We start from the raw sequence: 20,493 nt of genomic DNA, 5'->3' as shown, positions 1-20,493 counted from the left end.
TCATTGAGGCCCAGAAACAGGCCCTGGTTTGGGGTTAAGCCAGCTTAGAGCCTTGAACTAGAACCAGCCACTCAGGGCTCACAAGAATTGGCACACCTTGGGCTGGGTGGGAAGCTCCGGTGGTGGGGGGGGTATCAGTGCATGCCTGGCCTGTCTCGGTGCCAGACAGGCTCCCGGAGCAGCATTCCAGAGCCTCCTGCAGAGCCTGCAAAGGAAAGCTCTGGAGGGAGACGACTTCGCGTCCTGTCTGCTCTGCCCTTCTCAGGCCTCCCGTGTGCTGTTGCCCCTGGGGGCTCTAACCCCTCCAGGCCCTGGCTCTGCAGTCGTCTGGGTCAAACAAGTCCTGAAGCACCTACTCTGCAAAGGCACTGCAGGCCTGTGGGCATATGTGAGTCAAGGGACACGCACCCTCAGCATGCTCAGAGAAATACTACAGAAAGAGTGTGTGGGTCTAAGCCTGAGCCTTCGAGTCAGACCCGTCTGGAGTGGAGACCCCGGGACTGATGATCACCACGGCGGCCAGAACGTGGGCCCTAAACTGTCTGCCTAGGTCTCCTCTACTTGGCGGAATGGTCTTGAGGAAACGACTTCATTCGTCTAATCTTCAGATTCCTCGCATGTGAAGTGGGGACAGAATCACACCGCTCAGAGGTCACTGTGAGAGAGAGTCTGTTCCTGCCACATGCATATCAGGCTCCCTTGTAGCTTCATCACAGCAAAGAGCACTGTTCTATTCACAGCACCTCTTCTGCCTGGCAACTGTGTCTCCCTGTTCTATATTTAATTCCTCCAGCAAAGCTGGCCCTGAAGGAGATCTCCTTGCCTGACCCCCTGGGCCTGCAGGCGGAGGCCTGTGTGCCCACCTCGGTTGCTCAGGCCTGGCCTTAGCAGCGCTCTGGGTGAGCGGAGTGGTCGTGAGCCAGGCAAGGCAGGGCTAGAGCCCACGCTGGGTGCTATTCCAGGCTCCTGGGGCTGGTGCTTACCCCCCTCCCCGCCCCCAGTGACTTTTTCTCCCACCCTGCACACTGCAGCCCTCTGCTGGCTACTGTGTCCTCCAAGTTGAGACCTAGATGCCAGGGGTAGGGGTTGGACAAGGGTGTCAGGGCTTCCCAAGTGGAACTGGTATCTTATCCTCCATCCAGGCAGCTCTGAGCTTGGAGGAGGAGAGATCAGCAGGAGTTGGGAGGTAGGTTCTACCCACTCCCTCTACTGAGGGCCCAGCACTGGGGGACTTCCTGGACAGGAGCACCTCACTAATATCCAGTAGCATTTAATGATGTTGAGGTTTTTTTAGGAGAATGTCCTTATTCTTAGGAGACAGATGTTGAATTATATAGATGAATGATGTCAACAAATGTGTAACAATTCCAAATGGTTCCCCTAAAATACAGCAAATAACACAAAAATATTCATTGTTGAATCGTTCAGTGGCTGGTATGTGAACTGTGTGCTTGTTCTTAAACTCTTCTGTATGTTTGGAATTTTTCCTAATAAAAAAGTGTGAGGAAATGGCCATTTGTTGAGCACCTACTAGTTGCCGGGCAGTGGGCAGCACATCAGGGAAGGGCGCTGCCCTGCAGGGTGGGCCCTGGGAGGCAAGGTCTAGTGAGCTGTGTCTCTGTGGACAGTGTACTGTGGACAGTCTCTGGGGTTGTTTGGGGAGGGGGCCAATGAGATTTGCCCCACACCACTCCTTGGCACAGCTGCTGCTCCCAGCCTGCGCAGCCGGGGGACAGGAAAGTCGCAGAGGATTGAACTCCAGCCTTAGCCCAGTGTTTGCACAGAGGAAGGATTCCAGGAACGAAGTGGACCAAGGAGTACAGGGGGCTGCCTCTGCCCAGAGCCTGAACAGCTGATGGGAAGGGGGCAAGCAAGGAGATGGAGGCAGGGGGAGAGGGAGTGAGGGGAGATGGAAAATGGCCCCGAATGGCTGGCCAAACACCTTTCCTAAGGGGCCAGCGCCAGGGGGAGGGAGATGGACCCATACAATAGGCTCCTGGGACTTGCAGCAGGGTGGTGACGTTAGAGATTGGCTCCCAGGATACCAGGCCCCTCCCCGACCCTGAGAAGTTGGGGGCTGAGAGCTGTAGGCCCTGACAGGTGAATTTGCTGGGTACCACCCCTCTGAGCAGTCTGTGGTGTCTGAGTTTATGGTGTCAAGCGCCCTCTTGTGGGCTTATGGGGAACAACTGCCAGATGCCCAGCCATAGCTCTCGCAGGGAATCCCAAAGCAGGGGCGGACCCGGTGTACAGATCCTGACTTTGAGGGCAAAAAAGCTGGGAGCATATTACATCACATGATGGAGAGGCAAATCACTTCCATTTCCAATGATTGGTAGCAGCTGCTTAAAGAACATGTTCAGAATGTTCTAAGACCCAGTTGGGGCTCAGTGGGGGAGTCTGTCATAGGTGATGTTGGCCATGGGCAAGTCCTCAGGCCCTGGAGTTCTCAGGTGGAGCAGTTGGGACAGGGGCCTGGATCCCTGAAAGTGACCTTCGTCTGTAGCCTGAGCACCATCTCTTCCTCAGGCTGCAACAAGTCAGAGGACAGATCCAGAACGAGGGACAAGGGTGTCACTGACCAAAGGACAGAGAACCGGAGTGGGGGCGGCATGGGAGGCCATTTACAGGTACTGCCTGCTCATCTCCAGACTGCCACACATGGGGTCCAGGTTTATTTTGAGAACCCCAAGGAGAAATATCAAGGCCCCCTTCCATACCAAGAAAGGAGTATCCGTCACCAGTCAGACAGAAGAGGGCTAAGGGCGCTGGGTCCCTCAGGCTTTGTCCCAGGCCCCCAGCAATGAGGAGGCCTGGATGGAGAGGAGTGGCCTTAGTCTTTGGGGTGACCCATACTGCTCCTTCCAGCCAGGACAGGATGTGTAAAAGAACAGAGGAAGCAGCTTCAGCAGAATGACCCTGAACCGTTTACTGGACCAAAGGCTCCTGAGGACAGCAAGAGGGCCAGGAAGGAGTCTCGCACACTGGCTTCTCGCCTAGCCTCTGCCCTTGGGTTCCAGATAAGAGGCAAAGGCAGAGCTGTTCTCTGTTACGAAGAAAGATTCCAGAGCAGGAGGTTCCGTTGTCTGGGAACTTGGGGGCCAAGTGCTTGGGGCCCCTCACAGCACCTTGCCTGGGTTCATGAGGCCTCGGGGATCCAGTGTGGCCTTGATCTGCCACATGGTCTCCATGCCCACGGTGCCCACCTCCTCCTGCAACAGCTGCCGTTTGCCCAGCCCAATGCCATGCTCCCCAGTGCATGTCCCACGGAGTGCCAGTGCCCGCCTGGGAGGCAGTGGAGAAGACATTCTCAGTGGCGTGCTCCTCCCACTCGCTTCAGTTCTCCCCCCACCTCCGTGGCCAGGGCTTTTATTCTTACCTGACCAGCTGATGTGAAAAGGCCTTAACCCTCTGACGTTCCTCAGCGTCCTCTGGGTCTACCAGTAGGATGCAATGGAAGTTGCCGTCACCCACGTGTCCAACAATGGCTCCTATGGGCCCAGAGGACAGAGCTGCCATCCCCAGCCCAGACTTCCACCCTCTCCTCCCTGCCACGCTCCAGCAATGGGCAGGCAGAACCTGTGAGCCCCGAGGCCTTCAGGTCCTCCTTGGTCTGCACCAGGATCTCCGGCAGCCGGGAGATGGGCACACAGACATCGGTGGAATAGCCCTGGAACAGGGGGCAGGCCTGTGAAGTTCTCCCTTCACCCCCTGCCTGCTCAGAGGTAAGGAAGGGCTAACTGTAGTCAAGGTTAAGAACAGGTCTGAGGGGGTTTGTCCTCACACCCATGAACGTGCCTGCTCTTCTCTAGGCCTCAGCGTCTCCTGTACAACAAGGTGATGGCTGGGGCGTGTCCTCCAGGCACTGCTAGCAGAGGCTTCCACAGCTCCACAGCTCTCCCCACGCTCCTCACACTCACTGGTCCCCAGGCACCCACACAACTGAGCTGTTGCTTGAGCTGCTGGAACCCATTCCCCCTCCCCTTCCTGTTGGCTAACACCTTCCACTTCATTGTCCCTCTCTCCAGGAAGCCTCCCATCTGCTTCACAACAGCTAAAAGCACTGTGCTGGGCCTGCTCCAGGGTCCTTGGGCACAAGGCCTGGCTCACTGCGGGAGCTCCGTCCTAAGGCTTTGGCAGATGACCGCTTTCCCTCTAGACAGTGTCTGAGAAACAGCTGGGTGGGGGTAGTCTTGTCCCTGTGGGCCTCAGTCTGCTGCTCTGGACACCAGGGTAGTGAGTGGGCTCAGCAAAAAGGGTCCATGGGCTGAGCCATGGGCCCTGCCCCCCCAGCATGGCTCACCTTGCAGCCCGGCCGCAAGGCCAGGATTGCGTACCAGACGTTGTGCCTTGCGGTCCAGAGCTTGCTGCGCTGCTCCGCCTCCTTGGCCCAGGAGAAGTGGGAGGCTCCATGGTACTGGGTGATCTCCTCTGTGGGGGATGAGGGGTTGACACCAGGCCCTACTGTGGGCAGCCTGTGCCCTCCGCCCTATAGCACCCCAGCACACCTGCCCGCTGTAGCTGCTCTTCCAGCGCCTGCTTGGAGCCATGGAATTCAAGAAAGAGTGTGGGTGCCACGGAGCTGTTCAGGTTGCTGTACCTGTTGCAGGCATCCATCGTGACATCATCCAGGAACTCTAGGACCAAGGAGAGGGCAGGTGAGGTAAGGCCTGGTCTTCAAAGGGGGCCTCTTCTGGGGAGCCCACCTGGACTGTCCAGTCCCCAGCTCACCGATGCGGGCCACGGGCACTGCAGCCTGGAGGATGCATATGGTGCTGTCCACGGCCGCCTGGACACTGGGGAATGCACAGGTGGCAGCCACCGTGGCCTCAGGGACAGGGTGCAGGCGCAGGGTAGCTGCTGTGATGAGGCCCAGCGTCCCCTCAGAGCCCACAAAGAGCCCGGTGAGGTTGTAGCCAGCTGCGCTCTTCCTGGGCCCCGGAGACACACAAGGTAGGTGAGTGCCCAGGCCACGTGACGATGGATTTCTATCCAGAAGCCTGGAGCTGGAAGCTGGACACTGTCGCCCAGGCTCCTGCCAGGTGGGGTGCTGAGCCTGAGGTCTGGGCTGTCCCCATCAGCTTAGACTGCCATCAAGGTAGACGTTCCCTGGCACGGCCCAACTTACCCTCATGCAAGAACAAACTCCAGTACCATCAGCTTCATCGTACGTGACGAGTTTTAGAAGCCTGGCCCACCTATCCAGGAGGGCCCCCATCGCTGTGGGTAGAGGGTGCTCACCGGAAATGACGGCCTCGGCCCGCGGTGTGAAGTAGTTGCCCACCAGGCAGCACCACCTCCAGGTTTAGCACGTTGTCCCGCATGGTACCATAGCGCACAGTGTTGGTGCCTGAGGCCCCAGTGGCCGCCATGCCACAGAGAGAGGCGTCCGCCCCTGGGTCTGGAGAGCAGAGGGCAGGCAGAAAGAAGGCAGCGTGAGGCAGGTGCCCAGATACAGAGGGGTGCCCTCAAGCCCCAGAAACAGCCCTGCCCCTAGGAGCCCTGAAGGCTCCAGGGAAGGGCCTCAAGTCCCAGCTTACCTACAGGAAACCAGAGGCCACTGCCCCGCAAGTGGGTGTTGAGTGCTTTGCGGGTGACGCCAGGTTCCACCACCACAGAGAAGTCTTCTGGATTCAGCTCCAGGATTCGGTCCATATGTGTCAGATTGATGCAGACACCACCCTGGCAGGAGGGGTGCCAAGGGGCCAGCTGACCCAGGTCACCCGCCAGGTCGCAGCCCCCAGGACTCCACCTTGAAGCTGACCTCCTAGGAGCCAGACCAGAGCTCCAGGACGGCAGGTAAGGAGAATTGGACTTGGGCGATCGAGGTGGATGTGGTGGAGGGGGCACCACAAATGTGACAAGTGTGATGAAATCAGAGCCTGGCCAGGAAGGGGCCACCATACCTGCACAGCACAGACTCCACCCTCAAGCCCGGTGCCTGTACCGAATGGGATGATGGGCACATTTTGGCCATAGCACAGGGCTGCCAGCTGGCTGACATGCTCCACATTCTGGGGCCACACCACGACGTCTGGAGGTTGGCACCTAGAATGAGACCTCAGCGTTTAGGGGAGGCGTGGGACTCTCTGATCCTGCTCACATTTCAAGGATCACCGAGGTATCGCAGGGCCTGAGGCTGCACAATGGGAGAGGGGTATGGAGGGGAGAATGCCAGAGCATCCCAAAACAGATGAACAGGGAAGAAGCCAGCCCAGAACTCTCACTCCTGGCCAGGAGCTCTGACAGAGCAGGGGACCCCCTATACCTATGCATCGACTCATCATGCCCGTGTTGCTCTAGGACCGAAGCAGCAGTAGTCACATGGGGACTCCCCACAACTGCCTTCAGAGCCTCCACAAAGTCCTTGCTGAGTTTGCCCTACAGGGAAGAAACACATTGTCAGGGTCACACACAGACACCTGGGGCCACAGAACTGCTCCTGTGGCAGGTGGGAGGGGTGGCACTGGAGTGGGAGAGGAGCTGCCAGCACCTCTGGCCTCCCCCTCACCCCCACTGACACCACCCCCAAAGGCCAGAGGAGCCAGGCCTTGCCAGTGGGCCCACCAGAAGCAAATCCAAACACAACCATCAGGGTCAATGTTTTAATTCAGAAAAACTGCCACCTGGATAAAAATAAGCACCAGATTCACTCTACAAAAAGGGGTGTCAGCAGGGTTCCACAAAGTAGCCAGTCCTGCCTTAGTGACTTGGAAAGCTTAGTCATCTCTGTCCCTTTTCCAAGGCCAGCCAGGCAGTGAGTGCCCCAAGCACACCAGGGACACAGCTTGGTAAAAGGACAGGAAGAAAAAAAGCTCCACTGCCTGTCAACCGCAGTGTCGTCCCCCACCCCCCCTGCTCCGCCATGGCTGGGGGCGTGTAGGGCTCTTGGAGCCCTTCTCGGGATTTCTTTCCACTTTACAGATGGGGAGTGGAGGCCAGCAGGTCAAGGACAGAGCCTGGCCTAGAACCCAGGTCCTTGCCTCCCAGGCATTCTTTCAAAATGTGTACATTTGGGAGCCCCCAAGGGGCACCGTAGGACCCTCACACCTTCCATTTGACACCCCCTCTGCCCTACTCATGACAGCTGTGGGGTCTTCGGTCCATCTTACTCAACGCCCACACTTGACACAGGGTAAGCCCAGTGATCCTCTGCTGGGGTCACACGGTGCTGGGGTAGCACAGAGCCTGGTGAGAGCTTGGCATGGGGGGGGGGGCGGCCCGCCCTCCAGGGGGATTCCCCTGCCTACCTGAGTCCCCCTGGAGCAGTAGCCCCTCCAAGGGAACAGTCTCCCCGTTACAGCAGCCCAGAGCAGACTGGCCATAGCTGGGCAGTAGCCGGAGGACTGTGGACACTTAAGCTGGGTAGCTGCACTCTCCATTGGCTGTGCTGAGGGTGGAGCCTGCTTAAGGTGGCCCGACTTAAGGTGGCCCTGCCAGACTTTGCTGAATCAGGTACGCCTGCCAGGGCCAGCACTTCTAAAGAAAAGTTGAGGCTTACTTACCACAAAGGGAAACAGAATAGCAGAGCTTCCCTTGGTTTTTCAAACAAAGGCGGACTCCTTGCCAGGGCCATAAAGGTCCTGCCAGTTCCTGCTGACCGCTCCATCCACCCCGCTTCCTTCCAATCTCCTCTTTGGCCTCTAGCTCCAGCTCCGCTTTCCACTCCTGTATTCCCCTAGCTTGGAACGCACCCTTGTCTTTCCCACCCTGCAAGTTTCAGCTCCTGTCCCAGAGGAGGCTGCAACCAGGGCTGTGAGGCTGAAAAGTGCAGGGGATGGGATGGAGCAGGGCAGTGAGGCAAGCCAGGGAACCTTTCTGGAAAAGGAAAGCTAAGGATGAGCAGCAGTTCATCAAATAAGTAAAGGAAAAAAATGTTGCCTCCCTTTAATCTCCACTCTCCCACCGGGCAGATCCCAGGACCATCCTGGAGTGATGTGGCTGCTGGTCTTGCTGTTTCTAGCTTGGCTTTTCTCCCACAGCAAATTGGAAGGAGCATGTTGCTAACATTATTGAGATGAAGCTATTCCTAGCTTTGTTTTTCTTCCCAATCGAATCAGGAATACAAATATCTACTTAGGTTCTTCTGCCCAATTACGTTGGAATGAGTTCACATTTCCACTGTCAATGTGTTGTTCAGCTGGCAATGCATTTCAGGGTAATCCTGAAATCCTCCCAGTTGGCAGCGCTCCAGATCATGTGCCCGGTCATCCCCTTTTGTAGAAAGAAAAGTGGCTGAACAGAAGAATATATATGTGCCCATGGCAATGGTGAGTGGCTTGGCTGATTGGTCAGGGGCCTACTAGGAAAAAGATTGGCAAATGAGGGTCAAGGTTGTTTGGGAAGAGGCATGTAGTTGGAGCTATATCGGAGTAGGTACAAAGTGAGATCTTTCTATCGCATGAATCACATGTTAACACCCACTGCAGAGCATCTACCATGGACAAGACTAAACAAAGTAGATAGCAGGTTTCAGCCAGTTGTCATCAGCCAACCTCTGCCAAGGACCACCCCAATGCAGGCACAATGGTGGTAGGGACAGAAGCTAATCATGAGCCCACCAGCCTGGGCCCCCTCACTAAGGCTGATCTAACTACTGCCACTGCTATGGATCTACCCTACTGTAACACTGAATCCCCGACATGGTACCAGCCAGCTGCCTGGTAACAAGCTGATTACATTCCACTCAGGAAGGGAAGCAATTTATATTGACTGAAATCAACACAACACATATTATGGGGATAGGTTTGCCTCTCCTGCTTGCATGGCCTCTGCCAGCACCACTGTCTGAAAGCTCACCGTATTTTATCCACCAACACGGTACAGCACATAACATTACCTCAGACCAAAACGACTCACTTTTTAAAAAAGGAGGTGCAGTAGTGGGCAAATGATCATGAGATTCACTAATCCTAATGTATACCTCACCATCCAGAGCCGCCGACCTGAAGAGAGACAGAAGGCATGGTCTTTGGAAGGTGCAGCTAACGCACCAGCTTGGAGATGCATGTGGTCAACCATAGTGCCAGAAGAGGAAGATTTCTTTTTTAATATGATAAAGGGTGAGTATCCAGATTATTTTTAAGTTCTTATTTTGAAATAATTCTACGCACAGAAAATTACGAAAATGGTAGAGCAAATTCCTATTACCTTTCCCCTAGTTTTCATTAATGTTTAGGTCATAGATAACAATAGTACAATGATCAATACTAAGAATTGGTAAAGTACTAACTGGTACAGTTAGATAATTGGTATGATAGTAAACTACAAATTGGATTTCACCTATTTTTCCACTGACGTCTTCTTGTTTGGGGTGGGTGGGTGGGTATTTATTTGTTTGTTTGATCCAGGATCTAATTCAACATCCCACACTGTATTTAGTTGTTTTGTTTCCTTTGTCTCCTGCAACCTATGACAATTTCTCAGTCTTTCTTTGTCTTTCTGACCTTGATAGTTTGAGTACTAGTCAGTTACTTTATAGAATGTTCCTCAATTTTAGTTGTCTGATATTTTCTCATGAGATTAAAGTCATGTGTTTTTGGCAAAAATACCAAAGACACAATGTGCCCTTCTCATATAGCATATCAGCAATATAAGATGTTGATATATCTTATTACTGGTGATGTTAACCTTGATCACTTAGTTTAGGTGGTGTCTGTGTGGTTTCTGCACTGTGAAGTTACTGTGTTTCTTTTTGAACTTAATAAATATATTGGGGGAGATCCTTTAAGACTGTGGCCAAGGCAAGTCACAAAGCAAGCCTCAATTTAATAGGCACGAAAATAGACTGCACTTCTGATAAGAAAACCTGCAAAGCCATGTTGCAGAGGGCATGGAGACAGGTAGGCCATTCGTTGGGGCCACTTCTTTTTCATAATGCCCTCCAAATCCCACTGAGATATGAATTACTTCTGATACAAAAATAAGCTTCCTTCATGCTATTTGGCAAAACGTGGCCAACAGGTGGACACAAAGAAGTAATTGTTTGTGTATAAGGAAGGAGAAGATAGATATTACCTCAATGGTTTTCAGTATTGCTTTTCTAGAAAAACAAAATAAAATACAAAACCCGTTTCCCATGGCATAAAAGAAACATTGTAGGTCATTATATAGTAAAGGGTTAACTAGGCAAGCATGGGTTGTCTAAAACCTGTACCTTATGAAGAAAGGTTTGACTGTTGCCCAGCTCTTTGGAGATAACCTCTAAGATCATGAAATATCTACCTGATAGATTGTCTTTCTTTACCTGGAGGCCTTGGGCCAGCCAGATAGTTCATACTTGCAATGTGGTTTATGCTGGGGGCCTTGGGGCACATGGCATTATTTTGATTTCTGCTAGGTCTGGAGACTTTGATCAGCTGTGTGAGCAGTCAGACATACCTATATGAACAACCCCCAATAAAAACCCTGGACACAAAGGCTCTGGTGAGCTTCTGGTTAGCGACACTCCATATGTGTTGTCATACATCATTGCTGGGAGAATTAAATACTGTGTGCATGACTCCACTGAGAAAGGACAACTGGAACCTTGTGTCTGGTGTCTCCAGGACGCTGTCTTTGTACCTTTTTCCATTGCTGATTTTAGTCTGTATCTTTTTGCTGCAGTAAACTGTAACCATGAGTATAACAGCTTGCTCAGTTCTATAAGTCCTTCTAGAGAATGACTAGACACAGTCATATTATCATTTTGAAACCATTAACAGATTATCATTGTCAGAATTAAAAGTTGTTGACTTCTCCAGGTTTTAGTTTTTCCATTTGTAAACAGGTATTTAGACTAACAGACCCCTGATCCTTTCTATTTCTAGATCTACTTGTAAAATATGGGAAGTTTTGATCCAACTGCTTCATTTTGTTATAATACTTTGCCCAGTAATACTCATACCCATGTCTTTCTGGCCTATATGAAGTTATCTCTAAACCCTCTATAAAAATAATATATCTAGTACTAAAGCTTATTCAGAATGACTATGACCCTTTTTTTCTTCTCAATGTGGGATAAATAGGATATTTTTTTGGTGTTTCTCCACAAGGAGAGGATAGAACAAGGAACTAACTGGAGTTCTTTACAGTCCCAAGACCTGGCCAGCAGGAGAGATGGACTGAAGGAGCAGCACCTACTCTGACATTATGCAGGGGTACTTGCTCCACTCAGGTGGGCAGCAATGAAAAGTTGGGTGATGCTGATAGCTGCCCACTCCAGTGGGATGCAGGATTAGGCAGCACTTGGTACACTCAGGTAGACGGGACTACAGAATTGGATGATACTGGTAGTAGTTGGGTTTCAAGCATCATTAGTTCTTACCCCAGTCATTCATTCATTCCTCACTTATACCAAGCACAGTGCTGGGAAGGCAGAGATAAATGAGACAAGACAGTCCTCGTATGCCCAGAGGATTCTTGGATGAAACCTTTCTAAGCCATTGGCCATGTAAGAACCCATTCTTCGAGGAGAACGATGGACTTGTCAAATGCTCACTAAATTAACTGGATTTTGCAAGGGTCAGGCTGTTCCATTCCCCAGAGTTAATTTATGTTAAACATAAAGGAAAGTGAGCATGCGATATTTACTTTGCTCCATATCAGGAGAGTTTTTGCAGGCTTCCTACTTTGTAATTTGCCATGAGAAAAATAGATTGAAGGCCACTTCTTAGAGCCCCAAATGTGGAGAGAAAAGCTGTGATTAGATGTTATTCTTTCCCATCATCTCAGATATAAAAGAGGGAGGCAGGTTGATTTACAGGGAAGGGTTGGTGACTAGATGGAGTGGTGTTATTAGATGTTGGAAGTAATCCAAGGAAAGGAAGATCCATCAGTAGGGATCTGATTATGGAGCCTATCTGATTATGGAGTCTTGACTCAAACCTCACCTGTTCAGTAAAGCCTTCTCTGTCCACTCTATTAAAAAATGAACCCCCCGCCCAGTACTCCTGATACAAACTTCTTAGCAGTGAATGCCACCTGACACACTGTATATTTCCCTCAGTGTTTATTGCCTGTCCTCCCAACTAGAATGCAAGCTTACAAGGGGAGAGAGCTTTGTATCTCATGCATAGCTGTGCCCTAGCACAGTGTCTGCCACCATGCAGTTGCTTGACAAACCTTGATTGCAGGAATGCTGAACAAAAGAGTAGGAAATGAAGACACCTAGGGAAGATACCTGAATCCATCATGCAGTACCTTAGAAAAAGAATCATTTTAAGACCTGGTAAGGAGAGGGGAATCTCTGTTAACATTGGCCAACAATTTTTTTTTCCAACAATTTTAAAACATTGACCTTTTCAAGTTCAGAGTGCAGATGAAGGAACAGACAATTAATTAATAAAATTGAAGGTAACTGGGAAAATTTAGACTGCATGGAAATTCTTTAGAATAAACAACCCAGTGTTTTCAGCATTTGAATGACAAAGGAAAAAAAAGATATGGAGTGGGAACCTATGTATTAAAAGACATCAATCATAGGACATGGACTCATTTGGATCTTGAGTTTTAAAAATTTGAAGAAATGCATAATGTTTATGAAAAGAATTTGGAAATATGTACTCCAACTGGATACTTGAAATACTATTGAGGAAACATTATTAATGTTTTAAGTGTGATAATTGCACACAGTGATTGTGCTTTAAGTGTGAATCTGAAGACCCCTGGGGTTTCTAAGACACTACAGGGGATCCAGGAGGTCAAGATTATTTTAATAATAATACCTAGATGATGTTATCTTCCTATTTCATTGAGTTGACATTTGCCCTGATGGTGCAAAAGCAATTGGTAGGGGAAGCTGCTGGTGACACGGCAGGATTCCAGACAGTGGCACCAACCGGAACTAGTAGTCATTGCATTCTGTACTCTCACTCAGTTGCAGAAAAGAAATGTTAGTTTCACTTAAGAATGACATTAATGAAGAGGTCAGAATCATTAATTGTATTAAGTCTTAACCTTTGAGTGCATGTCTTTTTAATATTCTGTCTGATGAAACAGGAAGTATGCACAAATTACTTCTACTGCGCACAGAAGTGTGATGGTTACCTCCGGGAAAATCACCTGTGCAACTGTTTGAGTTGTAAGCTGAAGTAACTGCTTTTCTCATGGAAAACCATTTTTTTGCTTGAATTGCTGACAAATGAAGGCTGAGTGTTTGGCAGACATTTTCTTAAAAATGAATGAACTGAGCTATCACTTCAAGGAAAATAACTAACCATATTTGTCACCCAGTGATAAAATGAGCTTTCAGGTGAAAATTAGAATTTTGGTAAAAACTGGTATCTGCTTCCCAGTGCTTAAAGCTTTTCTGATGAGACCAGTGCTGATATTATTGTGGTCGTTTGATATTATATAATAAAATGTATCAACATTTAAAAGATCTTTATGACTCAGGGAGCCGGTATTTTTCAAATGACCAAGACATGATTTTACAAAATCATGGCTGGATAAATGATCCATTCAGAGTACAAGAAAGACCAAAGGATTTTAATATAACAGAGTACAAAAGTTTATTGATGAGGTCATGTGCTGTGATATATATTCTGTGCCCCATGGTAACGTCATTTGAGCAAGTAAACAAAAATAAAAATTTGCTGTCAAGGGCCGGCTGAGTGGCGCGATGGTTAAGAACTGGCTTGGGACGCCAGAGGGCCCGGTTAGGATCCCATATATGAGGGCCAGTGACACTGCCCTCTACAGCTAAGATGCTGAACAACAGCTCAACCTGTAGCTGGGCTGCTGTGAGTTGCCTGCAAAGGCTTAGGCTGCAGCCCCTGTGGCAGTGGGTTGCCATGGGCTACCGTATGTAGCCAGCAGCCAGCGTGAGCGGCCAGCAGCCTCCGTGAGCGGCCGTCCAGAAGCCGGCAACTGATCTGCCTGGCCCAGGAAGAGCGCAATGATGGTGCCAACTTGGGCCAGTGAAGCAACATCTTCCACAACTAGACTGAAGAACAAAAGGACAGCAACTTGTCTGTTCCTCTTCCCCCAATTCCCCAGTGCTGTTCCCATCCCCCCAATTCCCCAGTAAAAATCTTTAAAAAAAAAATTTGCTGTCAATATCTATGAACAAACCACACTGTTATTTATGTGTTTTGGGACATTTGCTCCACTTTAAACAGTCACTATTATTACAGTTAAAATATCTTTACATCCTATAGCAGTGCCATCCAAGCATGTACTTAATGTTGGTGCCAGTGCTTGTTGGAGCAGAAGTGGATTTTACAATATGCTTGGAAGGAAATCAGACAATCACTAGGGTATGCTGAGTAGCTGACTGAGAAGCAAGCACTCTGTGAAACCATAGTGAAAAGTCAAAAAAATTAAAAGTAATATTTAAATAAAAATATGTAATGTGTTTTTTAAAAACATCCTCCACACTTTTCCTTTATCCCTAAGGGGAAATTAATAGAAAACATTGTGGTTTTGAATTTTGCAAGTTCTTCAGAAACAGCCCACACAGAGAGTATTCTGTGTTATTATGCATAAGGCGGTAGGGAAATTTACTTTTTGTGTGTAGGGGGCGGTGGGAGATTCTTCTTTCTTTTTGTACATTTCAGTAGTCTTCAAAACATGCATAATTTTTACAAAAAATGGGATCACACTCTACCTACTGTGATCTACATTTTTTCATTTCTGGATGTATTAGACACCTCCCCCATATTCTTAGTATACATTATCATTTTCAGTGTCTCCTCAAATTCTATTTACATATCACACAATTTATTTTACTTATATCAACTGAAAGATTTTTAGATTGTTTCCAATGTTTTGCAAATATAAGCTGCAATATGAGAACATTCTTGTATATACATCTTTGTACAAGATTAAAGGCTATGATTATTTAAAATTTTGATACAATGAAGCCTTCAGAAAGATTTTCTGTATTATAGCCCTACCAGGATTGTATAAAAAATACTTTTCCAAATTGTTCCGGCCCTGGGTATCATAATTACTTTAAATATTGGCCAAATTTATAGGTCAAAATGATTTTACATATGTTATAATACTGCTCTTCTTTGATTTTTAATAGACATTTTTGATGAATTTATTCTGTATATTTCTTTTTTAATTGGCTATTCATAACTTTAGCTTATTTCTTTTATTGAGGTTAAATTAACTTGTAAGAGGAGATTATAAATTAGGACTTTTTTCTTTCATACATGTACCATATATATTTTCTCAGTTTGTCTTTAACTTTCTTTATAGCAATTTTTTTCAGAATTTAATTTTCTCTCTGCTTGAATTTGTCAATTACTTCTTTTACGAATTCTGCCTTTGGTGTCATAATGTCTCACCCAAAGAATATCAAAAACATTCCTTTATCATTTCTTTGTAAGTACTTTCATAATTTCCACTTTAAAACTTAAATCTTGAATCCAGTTTATACTTAATTGTTCTAATGTGCAGTCTTAATGTGCATTTTTTCCTTCAAATTTTTAAATTAATTACCCAGTAACAATCGTGGATTAGTCCAATCTTTCACCAGTGCTGTGAAAACAGACACTAAATTAATATATACTCCTACGTCTGTTTTTTATTTTTTTCTGGAGCCAGTACTAAAAAGTTTTCATTATTTTAGTTTTGTAATACATTTTTATATCTAATAGTTATTAGTCTCTCTTTTTAAAAAATGTCCTGATTATTCTGTTTTCCTTTCTGATGAAGTATGGAATTATTTCTTCAAATAAAAAAAATATCAAAATAGTGCAAACAATAAATAACAAAACTACCTTGCTGAGACTTTTTTTGTGTGTGTGAAATAAACATTATTTTAAATTAGTTTCAGCTGTACAACACAGTGCAATAGTTATACTTTTTACCAGACTTTGATTTTTAGTGCTTTACAGAGTTATGCAACCATCACGTCAACCCAGCTTATTTTTTTTAATTCTTGTAAAATATATATAACATGAAATTTACCATTTTAACCACTTAAGTGCGTAGCTCAGTGGTAGTAAGTACATTCCCAATGTTGTATAGCCATCACCACTATCTCTTTCAGAATCTTTTGATTATCCCGTATAGAACTATTTCATCATCCCATGCCTCCTCCTGCACCCCAGACCCTAGTAATCTCTATTCCACTTTCCCTTTCTATAAATTTGCCTATTCTAGATATTTCATAAAAGTCAAATCATACACTATTTGTCCTTTTGTATCTGGCTTATGTCACTTAACATATCTTTAAGTTTCATCCATGTTGTAGCATGTATCAGAACTTCATTCTTTTTTTGGCTGAGTAATATATATCACATTTCATTTTCCCATTCTTCTGTTGATGGGCCCTTGGGTTGTTTCCACATTTTGGGTATTGTAAAAATGCTGCTATGAACATTGGTGTACAAGTACCTTTTTGAGGCTATACATTGTACCAATTAAAAGCTAGTTTCTACCACTGTAGACCTATTAGAATGCTCCAAATCCACAACACTGACACCACCAAATGCTGACAAGGATGTGGATTTTGCATTCTTTGCTGGTGAGGATGCAAAATGGTACAGCCACTTTGGAAGTTTCTTACAAAACTAAACATATTCTTACCATATGAGCTAACAATTGTGCTCCTTAGTATTTACCCAAAGGAATAACTTGTTTTATGTCCACAAAAAACCCTGCGCATGGATGTTTACAGTAACTTTATTCATAATTGTCAAAACCTGGAAGCAACCAAGATGTCCTTCAGTAGGTGAATGGATAAACTGTGGTACATCCAGACAATGGGATATTTTTCAGCAGCTAAAAAGAAATCAAGTTATCAAGCCCTGAAAAAAACTGAGGAGCCTTGAGTACATATTTCGAAGTGAAAGAAATCAATCTGAAAAGACTTCATACTGTACGACTTCAACTATTTGACATTCTGAAAAATGCAAAGCTGGTGGAGAAAATGAAAAGATCAATGGTTGCCTGGGGCTCAGAGAGAGGGAGGGAGAAATGAATAGATAGAGCACGGGATTTTTAGGGCAGTGAAACTATTTTGTATGATGCCGCAGTGGTGGATACATGTCATTATATATTTATCAAAACCCATAGAATGTACACCACCAAGAGTGAGCCCTAATGTAAACTAAGGACATTGGGTGATATGTCAGTATACATTTGATGATAACAAACGTTCCACTCTGGTAGGGGATGCTGATAGTGGAGGAAGCTATATATGTGTAGGGGCAGATGGCATATGGGAACTCTCTATACTTTCTTCTCAAATTTTGCTATGAACCTACAAGTGCTCTCAAAGATTTTTTTAAAAGAGGAAGAAAAAAGCTAGTTGCAGTACATAATATCTTTATGGCAATTTTATTTTTTAAAAAATAAGATGTGCACTTAAATTATTTTTGGAAAGTGAGATTATGGGTACTTACTTTCTTCTTTTATACATATATTCTATTTCAAATACAGGTATCATAGATTACCTGTGCAATCTTTAAAAGGCAAGTTTTTGTATTGGGGTATATAGCGATTGTAACTCACAACCGGATTCCTCATAACCAAGGGATCATCTTGGTCAGAGCTCATCCGACCAGCTAAACAAGAAGAAGACTTTCCCGAGAGTCCCTACGGCTCGGTGGCTCGGCCCCGCATGCTTATGGGAAACGTAGTCCCGAAGACCGATGGACCACTCCTCGGAGGACCATGGGATGGCGAGCCGTCCCTTTATCTGCGCATGTGCACGGCTGCCAGCGCGCCGGCGGCTGCCCTTCCCCCACCTCTAGCCGCGAGTGGGTGACCGGGCCTTGATTTCCGCGCGTCTTGGCCTCCCCGCGTCCTGACCCAGCCTGACACTGAGCCACGAGTGGAGACTGTGCCCTTCCAGGTATGACGGGGGGGCAGCCAGGCAGCTCTGGGAGGCCTGGGGGCCGAGGGGAAGTAGATGAGGGATGGCTCATGCCCGCACCGGGTGGGAGCCCAAACTTCGTTGACTCGCTGACTGCGGTGACCCTCGGGGGCGGCGTCGGGGGGCCGCCCAGCGCTCTCCTCGGCGTAGGGTTGGCGGGCTTGGTCTGGCCGGACGTGCATGGGCGGGAACAGCGGAGGGGGAGGGCTGCTGCGAGGCTCGCTTTCCTCCCTTTGTCCGGGGAAGTGCCTCCGACCCGCGGCGAGGGTCCGGACGGGCGGGAGAGAGTCCGGAAGTCCGGACGGGCGCGCGCGTGACTAGGCCCCGCGAGTACTGGGCGAGGCCGGGGGCGGGGCCGGACACACCTGACAGTGCCCGGATGCCGCGTGCTGGTTCCCCGGCTTCGCGGTGGAGGGAGAATTGAAAGCCCCAAGTTTTCTGATACACACGACGACCTTTTTGCGAGAGTCTTTTCAACTAAGTATTCGTCTAATCCTCACACCTACTCTGGGACTTCGCTAGTATCTCAGTTTCAACAGAAGGAAAAATGGAGGCTCAGAAAGGTGGGGTGATTTGCCCAGGGTCACACAGCCGACTGGGACTTCATGATATGTGAATGGTAAATCGTTTTTCATTTATCTTTTGACTTTGCTCACTGATAATTTTTGGCATGCAAGCGTTTTGAATTTCTCTAGGATAATTTACTGCCCTTCCCCTTTATGGCACCCAAAAGCCTAAGCCACTTTGAGATTATACACGTTTTATGATTCCCCGTGGTACTTGAGAATCGCATTTTAAAAAAATTTGCTGATAATTTTATTTTGATTCCATTCATGGTTTCATTAAGTTAGAAGGAATGTTGGGTCTTACTGTAGGTCTTCCCATTTGTTAAAGTCCTCTTTTGTTTTGTCCCCCAGTAGTCTTTTATAATCTTCATAAAAGAATTGCATTTTCCTTACTTAACTTTATTTTTATGTAGTATTTTATTGCTATTGAAGAAGGAATCTTTTCCCATTATTTCATCTTTTTTCTCTTGTAGTTGTTATTTCCCACTTTTAAATTTTGTATATTTGAGATTTGTCCTTTTTTCCTTAATTAGTGTAGCTAATAGTTAGTTATTTATGTTTATTGTAAAAGAATAACTTGTTAATGTCTGTAGCATCTGTAGTAATGTCTCCTCTATCATTCTTGATATTTGTAATTTGTGTTCTTTTTCCTTGGCCACTTTGGCTAGAGGTTTATCAATATTATTAATCTTTTCAAATAACTAGCTTTTGGTTTCATTGAATTTCTTTATTTTTCTGTTTTCAGTTTCATTGATTTCTTACCTTTATTATTTTCTTCCTTATGCTTGCTTTGAGTTTAATTTACTGTTTGTTTGTTTGGTTTTTTTCTGGTTTCTAAAGGTGGAAGCTGAGGTCATTGAAACCTTTCTTCTTTTTTTATAGAAATTGTTTAATGCTATAACTGTCCCTTTTCTGCTGTAGCGAAATCCCTCAAATTTTTATATATTTCGTTTTTATTTCTATTAAATTCTATGTTTTTTTAAACTTCCCTCGTGACTTCCTTTTTTACCCATTGGCTATGTAGAAGTCTGTTTAATTTCCATATATTTGGGGATTTTCCAGATCTCTTTCTGTTACTGATTTCTAGTTGAATTCTGTTTAATTTTGTTTTATAAAGAATTTACTCCAAAATTTCAATTCTTTAAAACTTGAGGTTTGTTTTATGGTCAAGAATGTGATTTATCTTGGTGAAAATTTTAGATGTACTTTAATGACTAATGTGCTGTTGATGGTAGAGTCTTCTATAAATACTAAATGGGTCAGGGTAGTTTGAGACTGTGGTTCACTTCTGTATCCTTAATGGTTTTCCATCTGTTTCATCACTTACTGAGAAAAAGTATTGAAGTCTCCAACTACAATTGTGGATTTATCTATTTTTTTCTTTTTCTATCTTTGCATCTTGTATTTTGAAATTCTTTTGTTAGGTGCCTATACAGTTAAGATTGTTATATCTTCTTGGTGATTTGACATATTTATTATTATGTAAAATGACTATCCCTGGTAGTATTCCTTCTGAAGTCTACTTTGTCTGATAGTAATCCCTCCAGCTTTCTTTCAATTAGTGTTTGCAAGGTATATCTTTTTTCATCCTTTTACTTTTGACCTAGCTATGTTTGTATACTTAAAACAGACTGCTAACATAGAGCACATAGTTTGTAATTGCATTTTTACTTAATCTGACAACCTCTATCATTTAATTAGTGTGTTTATACCAAGTGTTGATATGGCTGGATTGAAATTTATCATCTTGCTAGTTTTTTTCTACTTGTCCTATTTGGTCTTTGTTGCTGTTTTCCCCTTTTTCCAACTACTATTGGATTTTGTGGGTATGTTTTATGATTCCATTTTTTTCTCACAATTTATTTTTTTAAAGATTTTATTGAGGAATTAGGGGAAGGGAACAGCGTTGGGGAAACAGGGAAGGGGAACAGACAAGTTGCTGTCCTTTTGTTCTTCAGTCTAGTTTCACTGGCCCATGTTGGTATTATCATTGCACTCTTCCTGGGTGAGGCAGTTACTCGTCTGCCATTGGACAGCGGCTCACAGCAGCTCACAAAAGCTCATGCTGGCTGCCGGCCAACCCCACCGCAGCCTACACTGTAGCTGGTGACTCAC

The 20,493-nt window shown here is 46.3% G+C and overlaps 3 protein-coding genes across 12 annotated transcripts in view; 2 read left to right on the top strand and 1 right to left on the bottom strand.

Moving 5' to 3' along the window:
- The window catches only part of ZNRF1 (zinc and ring finger 1), a 112,685-nt gene extending 111,172 nt beyond the window's left edge, over nucleotides 1-1,513 (top strand). The window contains exon 5 of the mRNA XM_019646447.1: nucleotides 266-1,513. The gene's annotated coding sequence lies outside the window, so the exon portion shown is untranslated. The remainder of the gene's footprint in view (nucleotides 1-265) is intronic.
- A 1,140-nt stretch (nucleotides 1,514-2,653) lies between these two features.
- On the bottom strand, nucleotides 2,654-7,366 carry LDHD (lactate dehydrogenase D). Its single transcript, XM_019646443.1, has 11 exons — nucleotides 7,251-7,366; nucleotides 6,269-6,381; nucleotides 5,907-6,048; nucleotides 5,541-5,682; nucleotides 5,242-5,401; nucleotides 4,732-4,931; nucleotides 4,509-4,637; nucleotides 4,304-4,431; nucleotides 3,580-3,670; nucleotides 3,380-3,491; nucleotides 2,654-3,285 (listed from the first exon to the last, which is right to left on the bottom strand). The coding sequence occupies exons 1-11, from the start codon at nucleotides 7,323-7,325 to the stop codon at nucleotides 3,120-3,122; spliced, it is 1,458 nt and encodes a 485-aa protein (XP_019501988.1). The 5' UTR covers nucleotides 7,326-7,366; the 3' UTR covers nucleotides 2,654-3,119.
- Nucleotides 7,367-17,427: 10,061 nt separating this feature from the next.
- ZFP1 (ZFP1 zinc finger protein) overlaps nucleotides 17,428-20,493 on the top strand; it is a 41,185-nt gene continuing 38,119 nt past the window's right edge. For 4 of the 10 annotated variants that reach the window (XM_019646460.1, XM_019646465.1, XM_019646461.1 and 1 more), the window contains exons 1-2: nucleotides 17,562-17,791; nucleotides 18,335-18,431. The gene's annotated coding sequence lies outside the window, so the exon portion shown is untranslated. Of the gene's footprint in view, nucleotides 17,792-18,334; nucleotides 18,432-20,493 lie in introns of all 10 variants that reach the window. The other 6 variants (XM_019646463.1, XM_019646468.1, XM_019646459.1 and 3 more) reach the window with 4 other exon arrangements.

This window comes from Hipposideros armiger, unplaced genomic scaffold (assembly GCF_001890085.2).
Source record: "Hipposideros armiger isolate ML-2016 unplaced genomic scaffold, ASM189008v1 scaffold_102, whole genome shotgun sequence".
NCBI lineage: Eukaryota > Metazoa > Chordata > Mammalia > Chiroptera > Hipposideridae > Hipposideros > Hipposideros armiger.
This window is presented reverse-complemented; position numbering and strand designations above follow the sequence as displayed.

Excerpts from the sequence above, each read along its gene's own strand:
- LDHD (XM_019646443.1), bottom strand. The coding sequence starts at position 7,325 with ATGGCCAGTCTGCTCTGGGCTGCTGTAACGGGGAGACTGTTCCCTTGG. Across the intron at positions 6,382-7,250 it reads ACTGCTCCAGGGGGACTCAG|GGCAAACTCAGCAAGGACTT; the intron begins GTAGGCAGGGGA and ends TCTTCCCTGTAG. Across the intron at positions 5,402-5,540 it reads TGGCCTCTGGTTTCCTGTAG|ACCCAGGGGCGGACGCCTCT; the intron begins GTAAGCTGGGAC and ends TCTGCTCTCCAG.